Raw genomic sequence first — 14,989 nt, forward strand, 5'->3', positions numbered from 1 at the left:
AGGGAAGGGGTCTCTCTGCTATGTATCTGGGAAAAGCCTTTCAAGTTACGTGTCCTGACACCACTCTGGTTGCTGCTATTTGGTCAGAGTGCGATGGACGCTAACAAACATCACTCCAGCCATCTCTTAAAACAATGCTCTAAGCGTTAAGGGCCAGGGTGAGCAATCAGCTTTAAGTCTTCTTTGTACCCTGCACTGTGGGAACAGAAGTGCCAGCATTTCTTGGGCTACTGGGACAAACGCACCTCCATGTGCAGAGACTTCCACTGAGAAGCAACAAAGCTCTTTAAAAACAGCCATGAGATCCCTGGCTGCCTACGCCAGGCTCCAGAGAGGGAGAGCCCTGTCCTCCTAACACCCCAAAGGGGCATTTGGCCATTAGGGTCCCCCCAGGGCTAAGATTTCACTGCAGACCCAAACACCTTCACTGTGCACATATCTGCAGCTCTGGAAGAACAGCGGCCAAGGGAACTCCACCGACAGATGTGCCAAGCAGCTCCAGCTACCGCAGAAGGCAGCACGAGCTACGAGTGTTCAGCATATTCTTTGCCTTTGTAAAATCAGGACATGCTCGGGCTACCAGGCACTCAGAAAAAACGCAGCCAAGCAATGAAAATAAATAACTCTCTTTTGACCCTCTGCTGAAAAAGAATAAAGGTAACACAGATGCTCTCGAGGTACTGATTGAATGCTCTCCTCCCTCCTAGGGCTCCCCCCACTTTCGAGCTTGTGCAGTCCTTTTCTGTCACGCCGCGTGAACCCAAGTGGAACATCTCTAGAGTGTGAAATCACAGGCTTAAGAATGGGAGAGAAACGAGGAATTAGAGCTCACGTTTTCCACCATGCACGTGATCTAATTGTTAGCAGCATTCAAACAAAGCTAACACATCTTATTACATTAGAGAAGTCATAAAATGGAATTTTTGTCCTGAGAAAATCCTCTGGTTCCTACACGTCTTTTGATACATATTAAAATTCATGAGATATTTAGCAGAGCAGAAATTCCAAAAATGAGTGATTCAGAAATATCAAAACATGTCACTTCAATAAGATTGAAACATTTCACCTGAAGAATGTTTAAGTAAAATCACTTCCACATTAGAATAATAATAGTCAAAACTAAACAAGAACATCAAAATCAAGTGTTTTGACATTATTTAAATGAAACAAGTTGAAATGAATCTTTCAAAACTTCTCCATCAAATATTATAACACGCAGGTAAGTTTTTGACAAAACAGTATTTTCTAACAGAAAACGTTTCGCCAGAAATTTGTCACCAGCTATTTGTGCTGTTTGTCTCCTGGTGGTGGGTGGGGAAATCGGGTCCCTGGGCTCAGCGCGGAGGAGGCAGCCCCCGCTTCCGGAGCGCTGAGGAAGAGCAAGTCCCTCGGATTGCGTGGGCACAGACCTGCTTTGGGGAGAGCAAACGCTCACCGTCTCTGTTCCTTCACAGAGCTGCACAGAACCACTGCTGGCACCCAAAATTTAGGCTGCTGTTTTCCTGGGGCTACACGCCACTTCTGTTCCTTCCTGACTCAGCTCTACAAGAAACTGAGGATTTCAGAGCTGCAAGCAAACACCGAACAAGCAAAATCCCACTCTCTGGAAAATATATCCATAACACGTGGGATTTGTGAGCACTTACAAGCCATACCTGAAGAAATCACACAAATATTAGCTCTAGTCAGAAAGACCCTTAAGAATACACTTAGCCTTACACACACAATTTCACACATATATTATCTTCGCTTAAACTAATGAAAGTTAATAGTGTTAGGTATGTATCCTTAATGAGCCACGACAAGGGAGTTCCTATTGTCTAGTTTTTCTAGTCGATTCCAGCAATGAGGAAACGGATGAAGAAGAGGAAGGGATAAAGCAAGAAGAAAGCCCCTTTTTTTGGCATGTCCCTCCCATCTAAGCCACTGTTGAAGAGCGAATACAGGAACTGAATCTACCAGGCTCGTTAAAGCCCTGGGGCACGATGTCAAATCTCTCCCGCTCATGTTTAGATGAGATGTGCGTACAAGTAAGGTGCCCCGGAGAACAGTTCAGGTCAACACACCATAAGCTAAAAGCCTTCACGTCTGTTGGCTCAGCAGTATTGCAGCAGGAGTGTTTGATGACATTAGTCAGTACATTTCACGGAAAGGCAGAGCAGGAAACAAACACTGCATTTACTGACAGACTTCAACACCAAGACTATTGGGGGGGGATGTCAGGCAACGTAGAACCTAAGGAAAAGACACATGATCAATGAAAAATACCTGCAGGCACTACTAAGCAGGAAGGAAGGAAGGAAAGAAGGCGGCCTTGGTGCTCATGAGCACAGGGGCAGTGTATCTGCCCAGGGCCTCTGGGATATCCTCCTGCCACTGGGATAGCTGAACGTCTACGTGTGGTCATGTTAGAGACCTGATGGCTCAAATAGCAATGGGATGAGCAAAGGAGGCATTGCCATAGGGCTGGCAGAGGAACACTCACATTTTTTTCACAGAGCAGCAAAGTTTTCTTGCAGAACAGCAGAAAGAAGAGGAGTGGGTTGGTTACCTGGGCTTCTCGGTGCGACCCGAGGGCATTTCAGCAGGAAGGGACTGTGCTGCAAGCCAGGGAGCACAGCCCGAGCTTCAAAGCTGACTGAACAGAGGCAGCAGAACCAGTCTCAGATACGTGCATTTTCCCCTAAGTCTCCCAGGATTAGGCAAATGGAGAGGTTATCGTTTGCTCTTGATCTGACACACATACATGTGTATGAACACCTTTATGTGCAGCTTTATCTGCTGGCATCCATACAGAGTTCTGTATTTACGTATAATGCACACAGAGAAACAAACGTGGAAACCCAGCGAGTTCATCTGGCCGAACGCCCCGGGCGGTACCGATCTGATTAAAACCAGGAAGGTCGGCAGCGGAAATCTTCAGACTTCAGCTTGGCAGAGCTTTTAAGCCTCTTAGCAGCATGGGGCTAAGTTTGAGCTCCAAAGCTAAGCTCTCCAGAGCCAAACACTTAGTCAGCATCTCAACACTAAATATTGTTTAATCATCCCCTGCCTGCAGCACGCTGGTTGTTCAGAACATAGACCTTAGTCAGCTCTACCCAGACTAACCCAATTCCAACAGAAATCCAAACGCTACTAGTGTCTTTTTGTGTGTGAAAATGTGGTCTTAATTTGAACTTATTGTTACTGTATGTTAAAACTATATAAAAAGTTAAATATAAGATTAAAATCTGGTTTTGTTCTGCTTTTTCATGGTTTATTACTTCTCTTACCACAGAACTTTATATTATTGATTTTATTTTATGCTATCGCTTGTAATAACCTCAAGCTCATCAGTGACAAACACTTTTTTCCTTACATCTCCCCTGTGAGGAAAACCAAATATTTTCAGTCCATTGGGGAATATAACTGCAGAAGGATTACAGCTGAGATTTTCAAAAGTACCTAATCAATATAGGAGTCTGAATCCTGTTAAATGAACCCTAAATTTCTCAAGAACCTTTGAAAACATTATCGGAAGTAATTATTTATGGACAACCACTGTGAGGGGTTGACCTGGGGACTTTCAGAGAACCATTATGATGGCTGCAGAAACAGCAGCCTGCCCTAAGGGAAGGTATTCTCAGAAGAGGTTGTCTCAGATTAAAGAAAAGGGAGAAGACCCAGGGCCCCAGGAGGCTGTAAGCCTTCTCACAAGTCAAGCACTAAATTGCAGCATCAATCAGCTCGCTATAGTCGTGAAAAAGAAAAGACTTTTCCAGCGAAGCGGAGCTTAGCACAGATTTCTTCTGACAAGCACTGGAAGTCCAAAAGCATTGCTCGCTATTATGAGGAAATGTCTGTTTAAAAGGATAAACGTGGCTGCAGTTGAGACATAGAAGATTTAGAAGTAATCTTCATGAACATTAATGAGCCAGATCCTCAGCTGGTAAAGACTGACACAGCTTAATTGAAAATCAATGCTGTCACACCAATTTGTACCAGCTGAACACTTGTTCCAAAAACATCCAGTCTTGCAGTGCAGACATGGAAAAACCCAAACCCACAAACCATATGCTTTGTATCCTCTTCCTGGTGCAAATACGTTCTTTCTTCACCCACAATTGCAGCCAAACGACTAGGTTGGTTCCCCCTTCCCAGGAACTCTACACTAAAAATTTGATGGCATATTGTCCTCCTGAGCACATTCCTTCCAACAGGTCCTTAAATCTGTGCGTCAATAAGTCTCATAGGCATAACCACTTCAGCACTAGCAACAAGCTTTATGATTGCATTACACTTAAAAGGTACACTAAAACTTACATGTTTTAGGATGTATAGCTATTTAAACGTACTCTATAAACAATACTCTGTTCTTCTATTAAGCAGATTTTTGGTCTTGACTTTATATAGCTCCATTAGCTGTAATTTTCCTCTTGCAGTTAGGAAGAAGTGTGGCAATAAAACTGATACTGAAACTTGTTAGTAAGTTAGGTATAATTTCATAATGTATTTGGTAAGTACTAATTGCCTCTTACTTAAACAGCTCTTGCTTTGCAAGTCAAAGGATTTGCAAAAACAAAAGATTTTTATGGACCAGTCTGATTTGAATTCAACATAACCTCAGGATAGGGCCAACACGGGCCTTAGGCACAGAACTGTACTTCTTTATTCATGCACAAACCCATCTTCCAAGGTCAAAAAGCTGCTGTATAAGAACTGCGAAGATGCTCAGAAGAGAAAAGAGGCTGCTCTCTGCCTGTTGCTCAGATGTGTTGGTCAAAGGACTGACATTCACCAGGGACAGGTCCCTCTCCTTTAGGGCTCGCTGGGGCACAACAGGTCCAGAACACTCCTTTTTCTCCTCTAGAAGGTTCTGGACATACACCACTACAGCAAAACCAGGCAGCAGCTGTGCAGATAAAGCTGATGAGTAGGGAAGGGAGAAGCACATTTGCCATTGGAAGCTCCATAAAACAGGATTCCAAAGCACGAACGACAACAGCGATCCCCAAAGCAACTGCTCAGGTCACAGGGACTAAGCGGGGCTCAGCCTTGCTAGGGATGAAGCTCCCATAACATCAAAGCAACTCAGAAGAGGAAAAAGTCAACTTCCTTATAGATCCAAAGCTCATAACAGCATGAGCTGAGTCTGTATATCACGTGTTTTGCAACTTTATGTGCTGTGCTATAGGATAAATACAAGATTTATCAGGAAAATAGAAGAATAACGTCCACAATGCCCTTTGGATGAGATTAACCAACCAGACAGGATCTCGTAGCAGAGCTGGAGAGTGTTTTCACCCATCCACAGCTGGCAGGCAGGGGTGCAACAGTCTGCCATGCCAGGCAGCCAACAATCAACCACTGACAAATGTGGCAGGAGACAGACCTCACAGCTACTGCAAAAAGCATGTTTTCAGGCTTGTACAGTGACTAAGACTGAAATAGTACCATTAAGATACTCCCAGGACAATCAGCCTGGATTTCCCTTTTCTTCTTCCATTTCCATTTCTTTTTATCTATGTCTCTAATGACTTTCCTGCTGACCTGGCCTTGCAATGCTCTAACTACTCTAGCATTGTGACCCAATCCCCCTTCAAGGTACTGTTCAGCTTGCCTGGACATGCTGGCATTTGGTCCAACTAGGTTTTCTAGTAGGTCAAGTCCCTTCAGGCTCCTAACTGTTGTTACTTTAGCGTCAATCAGCAGCACTGCCATGGTCAGGTCCTGGCCAGAACACAATATAGCACTTCCCTGAAACACAGTAAGTTCCAGGGAAACATTTTAAATATGAATGAACTCTAATGTGCATTTAGGGCCCTTGATAGAAACAGTTTTGATTTAAACATTAATGCTGATGTCAGTGGGAGTTGCTGTTCCTCAGACCTTCCACAATCAGCCCCCATGTCTAGATGAAGATTTGTGTGCCTAGTTTTAGGCATCAGAGCTGAAAGAGTAAGCTATTCCTTCTATCAGCAGGTTTTAGACAAAACTCAAAATGCTTTGAAAAGAGATTGAAGTTGACAACAAAAGCAAAATGACGACGGTGTGAGTGGAAGTGTTCCAGTGTGCCTGTGCTGAAGGTTGCATCCTGGAAACAAGCTCCCCCCTGCAGGTGTGTGGCTATCCAACAGCAGAAGGGGAGCACATTCTTCAGCCCAGTGCCTGCAGAGGAAGCTAGCAACCCGATGTGCTCACACTGAAAGACCACACAAGATAGGGATTTCTGGAAAACCTAGAAACATCTCAAAACAGGGATCTAAAAAACTCTTCAGCTAGAATCACCAATCCCTTACATGAGTTAGGAGTAAGGAATACTTTCCCATCACTTTCTCTAACTTTGCAAATACATATGACAACAGTGAGGATAGAAGTTAATGGCAGAGTTCAGCATCCCCATCCTAATGCATTTCAAGAGTTTCTTTTGAAAAATCCCAAAATGAATTCTTATTTTATTTGTAATACTACAGATTAGTCAAAGTTTGAAGTAGTTCATACCACTGATCTACTGGAATGAACCTTTGATTACTTAATCTCATTTTCTTGCAGTCTGTTGCAGATGCCATCACTTAACTGAAACTCACCAACTCTTTTTCCAACAAAGCAGATGAAACATTAGCTATCCAGTCTGCTTTCACAGAAAAGAAATCACAAAAGCTGTTCTTATTGAAGCAAAGCTTCAATTTTAAGGAAAAGTTTGCAGAGCTTCAGTATTTTGAGAAGCTCCTTTCTCACAAGCAACTAGGCCCATCTCATCTCATCTCTGATCTTTTTAAAAAGAGGTAGATTCTGAGAGAGACACTCAGATTACCTTCATACGTTGCTTTGAATCCCAGCAAGTTACTGACACTGTCCGTCTGGAAGAGGAGCCACATCTGGTGCTGTGTGCTGACAATGAGATCAGGGACTGTGGTGCCTGTCAAGCTGGAAAAATAAATAAAAACATGTAAATAGTTTGTATACCTCCAGAAACTTAGTATTCCACCAAAATACAGGCCACTTATACCTCTGTAAGAGTAAAAGCAGACAGAACAATGCCACCATGATTAAGACCAACCCCAAAACAAAACATTGTCCAGAATCCTGACAGATTTTTCAGGACAGATGAACCTCTCAGTGTACTCCCGATTACTACCTATAACAATGAGTCTTATCACAGTTGAGGGCCTGGAAGTTATTATCACCACCGCTATAAATAATTACAGTTTAGTACCATCGTTACAATATATTTATCCAGCATCAATACTAGTTATTTCCTTTCTCCCTGAAGCAAAACATAAGCAAAGTCCCAGAAACCATACTGGTCACTGTATCCTCCTAACTTCTTTTACAGATATTTTCTGGTATTACAAAATTTACTTTCAACATGCTCTCTATGCTTATTTCGTAACAGAGAAGTTTCCACAGGGACCTCAAAAAAAAAAAGCAGCAAAAAAATCAACACCTTGAAGACAAGGCATGAACCTCAAACCTGCGGAATGTCCTAGGAGCCCTTGAAAAACACCAACTAATCCAGGCAGTATGGGATGCTCAGGGCATTGCCTACCCTGCACGGCTACTCCTAGGAAAGCTGAGGAGATTAAGAAAAATGTCACCAATCTATCTGTACTAATGAGGCATATGTGGCTCATTCAGCCTTTGGGATTAATCACCTCGCTGTGGTTCAGCACAGCTTCAGAGTTTTATCCCCACCCACACAGGCACCAGTGCAGGCACTTAGAGGCACAAATGCCAGCTCCGAGCACAGCTCCCTCCCTTCCCTCTGCTTCTGCAAACAGAGCACTGGTGCGTGGGAAGGGCTCATAACTAGAGGTGTACAAGTGTTATGTTGTCTGTCTCAGTGGCAGTGTTTAATGCTATTATACTATTTCTGATACGGTATCATCTGTGATAAATGTATAAATTACCCCAAGCTTAACTACTGCAAGTGGAGAGGTGGTTTTTTTTTTTTTTTTTTTTTTTTTTTTTCTGTAGTGTTTACTTAAGTTTAAACACATGGATATGTATAGACATGGCTTCTGCCTGGCATCATGCTCAAGTACAACAGCAGCACCTGAAAGACTTCTTGATAAAACTGAACCCCAAGCTCTCAAGGAAGATTTACTGCAAACCAGTACTGCAAGGGAACAATCCCGGCAGCTGTGTGTTGATAGCATCCTGTGAATAAACGTAACTTGCAACCTCCAGGCATAATTATTACAATTCCCACTTTCCTGGGTAATCAGAGACAGGATGGCTGATCTGCCAATTACAGTTTGTTTAGAGTGAAGCAAAACGACTGCTTAAAGGGTTGTGCTACTTATTCTATTTGCTTAACACTCTTAAAGCTGGCTACCTGCTGAGTGCCAGATTCTTTCAAATAGCCTTACAGGTATCGTCATAACCGGGACCAATCATGCCATACTAATAAATCTCCTCCCAATCCCCAAAATTGTCTTACCAGTCACATGTGCACTAGGGACTACTCTAACACCCGAAACTGGTCACCATTCAGGCTTTGGCCATGGGATCTGGAGTGTGTTTTCCCCTGAAATTGAATCCATGTCTCCCAAGCCCATCAAAACTCTCCTAGTTCTGCCCTCACCTTTGCTCGGTTATTCCTTTGACCTGCATCAGAAATTTTACTGATCCTACAATGTCGGTAGATTAGGAAGTAATATTTTCTTAATAACTATTTTGCATCCAGAGAGTTTGATGGGGACTGGAAAAAATTCAGAAGTGTTATTGTTGGTTCTTCTCAATTTATTTAAGCAGCAGACAAGAACAAGAAACATACCAAGAGAAAAACCTTCAGAAAAGGTGTTTCAAAGGTTTTTGCATGCTTTCACATTCTACTTTAACAAGCTGAATGATTGATCTGGATGCTTGTTACTTTAGGGAATAAAATCCTCCCTGCAAGTCAGAAAGCTCAGCCTAACAATCTGTTATGTTCTCTGAGATGCGTTTTACAGGGATGAGAGTGAGACTGGAAACAAATGGTCCTTTATATCTCAGTTTGGGATAACGTCTGGTGCTATGAAAGTTGATTCAAATTTATTTCTTGATTTCAAAGTCTGCAGGACTGAGTTCTTCTTGAATAGCCAAGAATAAATGAAGAGTAGTAAGAAAATTGGAACTCTTTTCTTTAACAGGATTAGATTTCTGCATGCTGATTCCTCCAAAAAAGCTACAGCTTGTATCCAGTGGATACACCTAGTGCGTGAATTTAGCTGACCTTGGGTTAAGAGAATAGCAAATGCTAAAAGAAATCATCCATGGACTTTCAACCACATTCATTACTAATGGAATATTTCTGTGGTCCTCACACCTCTTTCACATTTCATTAGTTTCCAACTTATCCTCCCAGATTAAAAAGAAAAATGAACAAATTGTGTCAGGATTAGCTTCAGCAATTTAATGGAAAGAGATCTGCAGTTGGAAGAAGATACCACACACCTTGTGCAGGCAGTCATAGATATTCCGTATTTGTATTAGCAAGGTGTTGAGTCCCTAATACAGAGTGAGAAAACGTGGAATGATTAAAACAAAATCTATGAAAATCTTCATAGGCCTCAGGCAAACAAAAAAGGAAGGGAGTGAGAAATCATTTCGGCAAGTTATTACAAACTATTCCCTTGGCTGTAATTTGCACATTTGGACCAATCAGCTGTGAAATGTTCTGTGACACTTTAATTACAAACACTTTCACAATAATCAGACCTTACATTTATATATATTGCAGGTTAGAGTTTCTGACTTAAGTATCACTGCTGTTCGTGTCCTGAGAAGCATAGTAAGATGAAACTCAGCAACAGAGATTTTGCAAAGACAAGCAAAAAAAGATAAGTGAAAATGGAGTGGGAGGCCAATTCGTGTGTTAAAACAAGTGAAAGGGAGAAATTAAAAGACACAGTATGAAACATGCTTTATCAATTGGAAAGAGTAAAACAGCTTTGCTAGAGTAGCTATTGGAGAGTTTTGTGTTACACTTTTTTTAATTTTTTTTTTTTTTTTTTTTAAATCAGAGAGAAAATCAGGGAGTCTTTCAAGTTAACACACTAAAGCTGGTTGCCGGTAGCCCTAGTTTCTTCCAACTGCCCCATTTACCACTTCTAATGCTCCTTCTGAAAGTCCTGGTGGTTTTTCCCTGCTTCCCTGCCCTTGCAAGTGCCCTCAAGACATTTAAGACTTCAACAAACACCACTGGCTTACAGCTGTATTCAACAGAGGCACACACTGATATGACAAGTGGTTGGCCCTGATCACAGACAAGGGGCATGAGCATAAAGCCACGCAATATTTTGCTTTGATGCTTCAGAAGAGGTATAGCAGTCATTGTTTCTTCAGTAAAGTGGATTTGAATGATACACAATTATCACAATTAGAGTTGAGCACACTGCATATGTAAAAACTAAAATTCAGAGAGACGTGAAAGTCCGAGGGGGAATCTCTCTGCAGTATACACACTTCCACCCTATCAGATCCGTGAGGTCCTGACGCAGAGCAGAGGCTTTCCTCAGAGCAGCCAAGTGCTCTCACCAACCTCAACACTCTGCCTAAACAGCAGGTACCAGAAATTGATGCTGACACACTGCAAACATAGGGGTCAGGGAAAACCCTTGCCTTCAATCTATAAACCCACAAGCTGATTGGTATTAGTCTGACTGACAGGTTCCTTCCAACTGAAACCCAAACCCTCACCAGTTATTAAGCACTGAGCAAGCAGGATGGCAAATGTTGCTACAGAGCCTATTTCACTTTATTTCTCCATGTTACCCTTACTATAACAAAGAATTTGGTCTTCAAATCTAAAAAAACACACTGAAGATGTATCAATTTTTTATTCTAAAAACTGGCAACATCAGAAATTTCTTCTCATCCTTCAGTATGGCTGCAGTGGCCCTTTACTGGTCAATTTTCCCTTTGTAATTACATAAAAGTGGGAAAACAACAACAACAACAAAATACACATGTAGATGGGAAACACAAAGATGTGAAGGCCTGGAAGGAAAGTAAGACCATCTACAATGTCTCATCTACTGAGGAAACCTCCACAAAACACCACATCTGCAAACTAAAGGATATAAATTGAGGGTTTGCATATACACTATATCCAAATTTTAATCCTGTTCACTCAGCTCCCTGGACAGCCTCAGCCTCTAAGGGATCCTGACAAAGGCAAGTCAAGAAACAGAAGCAAAGAAGTAAAAAGCCTTTCTGTCAGCTGAAGCCTAAGAGAACATGATGAGGGAAGAAAACACCGAGAACAGTCAGCTCCACCAAAAATGAGAAACTGCTTACAAAACAGAACCAGCAAGCAGACTGGGACTCCATCGAAGCAATAAATAAATCTCATCAGGCAGAACTTAGACACGGATTTCTCACGGTGACAAAGGACATGCTACTTACACGTAAAGCACAGATTTCTGGTCTCCAACTTGTCCTCCATCACCAACTGTCAGAGTGTCATATCCTCTTTCTAGTTCAAATTCTTCAAAGGTGAGTTTGATAACCTGGCAAAGATGGAGCATGTTAATACGAATCAACTGCCAAGGCAGCCAGCAGAGCCTCCTGTCTTGTTCATTTACCTGCTTGCCTATTGAGGAGCAATTTGTACAAGCATTAGTATCTTCAGGACAGCACCAAAAGCGACCACCCTCCCTTTTTATAGCACTGTGGCACTTCTTTTCAGATGATACTTACTGAAGTTACCTCTTACCTCTGCTTAACCTATTGATTTTTGAGATGACTTTATTGATAAAGATACGTGTGGTGGGATTTCAGCATGCTTTTTTCATCAGGTATTTCTACCATTCCTTTTACAAGCCTGAGATTACGGTGATACATTTGAACGTGCATATAAGCAGCACATTTGTTATGGTGTAATAAACACTTTCTTTTTGGTCTGCGTCGGTCAGAAAATTCCCCTGGTTCTCAGAAGCTTCTCACAGACCCAGAAAGATTTTATGGAGTGCCCAGGATCATGTCCAGGCAGCTTCTGAGTATCTCCGTGGTGGGAGTACCCAAAATCTCCCCCTGGGCAGCCCGCTCCATCCTGTGTTTTTCTCCTGCTCTGTCCCACCCTTCCACCCCCACTACGAGGCACTGACAGGGTTTACGTAGCCTTCACGCACCGTTTAGGAGCAGAGGTCCCACTGAAGTCAAGAGCTTTGTGTTCCAAGTCTCTTAGCTGCTTGTGAAATCTTTTATTTGCAAATAACTGAAAATCACATTTTGACTCAGGAGACCAAGGCCCTTAATCCAGCCTTGGACAGGGTAAACAAACAGAAAAGGAAGAGAGCTGAATTTACAGAATTGCTTTACATTCACAGTACCAACCGAAAGTAATGGGAGCTTTGTCTCAAAGCTTTTCAACTGCCCAGATCCAGGAAAGCACATAAACACGTGAATGCGTTCATCCCTTTGTACACGTGCCTGTAAATATATTAAATTACCTAACTCTCAACAGCTTATGTTACCAAATTTGGTTTAACAGTACTTTTTGCTATTTCACACATGAAATAGAAGTTACCAAAATTAACAAGGACACACAACATGTACCGAGCACCACAGACACCTGATGCAACTCTACACCTCCTGATTTGGGGTAAGAGACAGGAATTTCAGCTGCCATCAACCAGTTCAGCTGTTCCACCAAGAGACGCATCAGCGGCACAGCCAGCACCGGTGTGGGGTGATTCTCCCCAGGAAACTGCGACACACTGAGGTCAGAGACTCATGAGTGCACCCCGCCAGACTGATGGAGTCGGTCATTGTCACAAACTGAGTTCACATTCAGGCACCAGCCGATGAAGCTGAGTTTCAAGTGGGGTGGATCATACATTTAGACCCCAGTATTACTCATACTAACACCAGAATTAGCCTGTTAATTTGCTGTAATGCTAATAATAATAATAACACTCAGTTAAATAGACTGTAATAGCAAATCATTTAGCAATGGATATTAAAGAAAAGCTAAAATCTTTGTTTGGTAATTTCTTGCAGCATCTCCTGCAAACACTTGAGCACACGTGCAATCACAGGGGGATAAAAATCCCACCACGGACCAAAAGCAACAACTAACCGTAATCTGTTAAACATGAGGATGCCTCTGCAGTCTCTCCAAGGCCTGCATGTACTCTCTAGGAAGATGACAACCTTCTTCTGTCAAAAGCTACTCAATTTAAACCACAAAGTGGTCAGTCAGGTGTTGAATGGCTTCAAAGTTCTTTAAAAATAATGGGTGCACATACAGCTCGGACTGAACTGTCACATGCTACCATGCTCTACATACAAATGCAATTATTTTTTTAAGTGCATTAAAATAAAAAAAAGCAAGTTCAGTATTTTACTCATGACATTGTGAAAATAGGGCATTACCCAAAAGTACGAGGATCTTGAAACAGTAGCTGGTGAGATAATTCACAGAAGTTTGGAACCATTAATTTTAGTCAGTAGTACCAAAATATTAACCTGTGCAGATTATTATTAAACCATGTAATGATGGAATAATGTAATTAATACAAAGAACACACTGCTGTAAAACAGCACACGTCATTAGTTAAACCACTCGTTCAAGTAAACTGCATTCTAAGGAGTCTGACCCTAATTAAATAACTAATTACAGTCTAGTATATTGAAGACTGTAACCTTGTGGCACAGGAACAGGATGCTGAATACAATATTTATTCATCCATTTTCCTATTTTTCTATTTGGGCTATAGGCTGAAAATTATTTAATGATTCATTAAACAACAAGAGACCTACGAGCACATACAAATACACGAATGACACAAAACCTCAATTTTAAGCTATTGAAGTGACAGGAAGCAATTAGCAAAGTTGAGAAAATAGGCTTCAATATGATACCTCATTCTAAGGCTTCACACACTGCAAAGCGATTTGAAGTGCAGTCACATTCATAGGAAAAAAACACCCGTTCTCGCCACGGAGTACGGCACCTCTTGCAGTTATATTCAGATGCTTTACAAGCAAACATTACTCATCTCCCTCCCGTTCTCCCCCGTCTCGAGCATCTATCTTCAGAGGGGAGCATCTATCTTCCCCCCGGAGGGGCCCATCTCTCTCCACTGATGACACGGGAAGCTTGGACAGAGCTGTGTTTGGCTAGCTAGACTCCAGGTGAGAATAACCTCAGGAGAAATATCAACCAGTGACATCTGGTATGTCAAGAAGGTTCAGAAATAGTTTTGATGCAAATGCACCAATTACCATATGCATTTCTCAGTTCCCAAGTGACTTATTTTTCCAGCGTGGTTGAAATTAATTCCCGTGGCACCAGGGACCAGCAAAAAAAAGAAATCTATAAGCTCTCAATACTCCCCCAAATAGCTTTAATATGTCATCCTCTGTATAGGAAATAATTCCGAGTTGTCAACTGAAGAGCACTATGCCCTTAATACTGCTTATGTAGGTTTCTGAGCAAACTTCGAGGGGATTATGTACCTCAGTGAATCTGGCTCACAGTTCTTTTCCAAATATAGAACAGATGACTTGCAAATGAGTTCTAAATTCAGCTCAGTGGTTTTCCCATCGCTCATATTAAAAGCTTCATATAACAGGACCTGATCCAAAGATCACTCGAGTCAATGAAAAGATTACCACTGACTTCAGCAGGCTTCAGCCCAGGCCCATAATGCTTTAATCTTCAAAGTATTTTACAGGCATTTTAATTAATTAATCTTCAATTCCTCCCTCACCCATGCTGGGGAATGTGCAATGATGATATCATCCCCTTTGCATAAAAGCAACATGAGTCAGGGAGGTGAATTCTCTAATTTAGCAACATATTTCTAACACGGGCCTTCATTTAAGGATTTTACATGCCCGGGTATGTTCCGGGGGCAGCACTCGTTGACTTGCGGGTAGGAATAGCAGAGACTGATCTGGCATTAAAACTCTGATACCAGCAACTCCCAGTGTTGTACTGGAGCACGCACTTGTTGCAACACTGTGAGCGGCTGCGGTAGCACACACAGCCAACACTAGGGGCTGCTTTTTGGACAAC

The 14,989-nt window shown here is 42.1% G+C and overlaps 1 protein-coding gene across 1 annotated transcript in view; it reads right to left on the bottom strand.

The window, feature by feature from the left end:
* Nucleotides 1-14,989, bottom strand: part of CSMD2 (CUB and Sushi multiple domains 2) — a 290,461-nt gene that overhangs the window by 129,871 nt on the left and 145,601 nt on the right. The window contains exons 11-12 of the mRNA XM_035562044.1: nt 11,371-11,474; nt 6,794-6,906 (exon numbers count right to left, since the gene is read on the bottom strand). Coding sequence (XP_035417937.1) covers nt 6,794-6,906; nt 11,371-11,474 — 217 coding nt within the window. The remainder of the gene's footprint in view (nt 1-6,793; nt 6,907-11,370; nt 11,475-14,989) is intronic.

The sequence above is a fragment of the Cygnus atratus genome, chromosome 23 (genome assembly GCF_013377495.2).
Source record: "Cygnus atratus isolate AKBS03 ecotype Queensland, Australia chromosome 23, CAtr_DNAZoo_HiC_assembly, whole genome shotgun sequence".
NCBI classification, from domain to species: domain Eukaryota; kingdom Metazoa; phylum Chordata; class Aves; order Anseriformes; family Anatidae; genus Cygnus; species Cygnus atratus.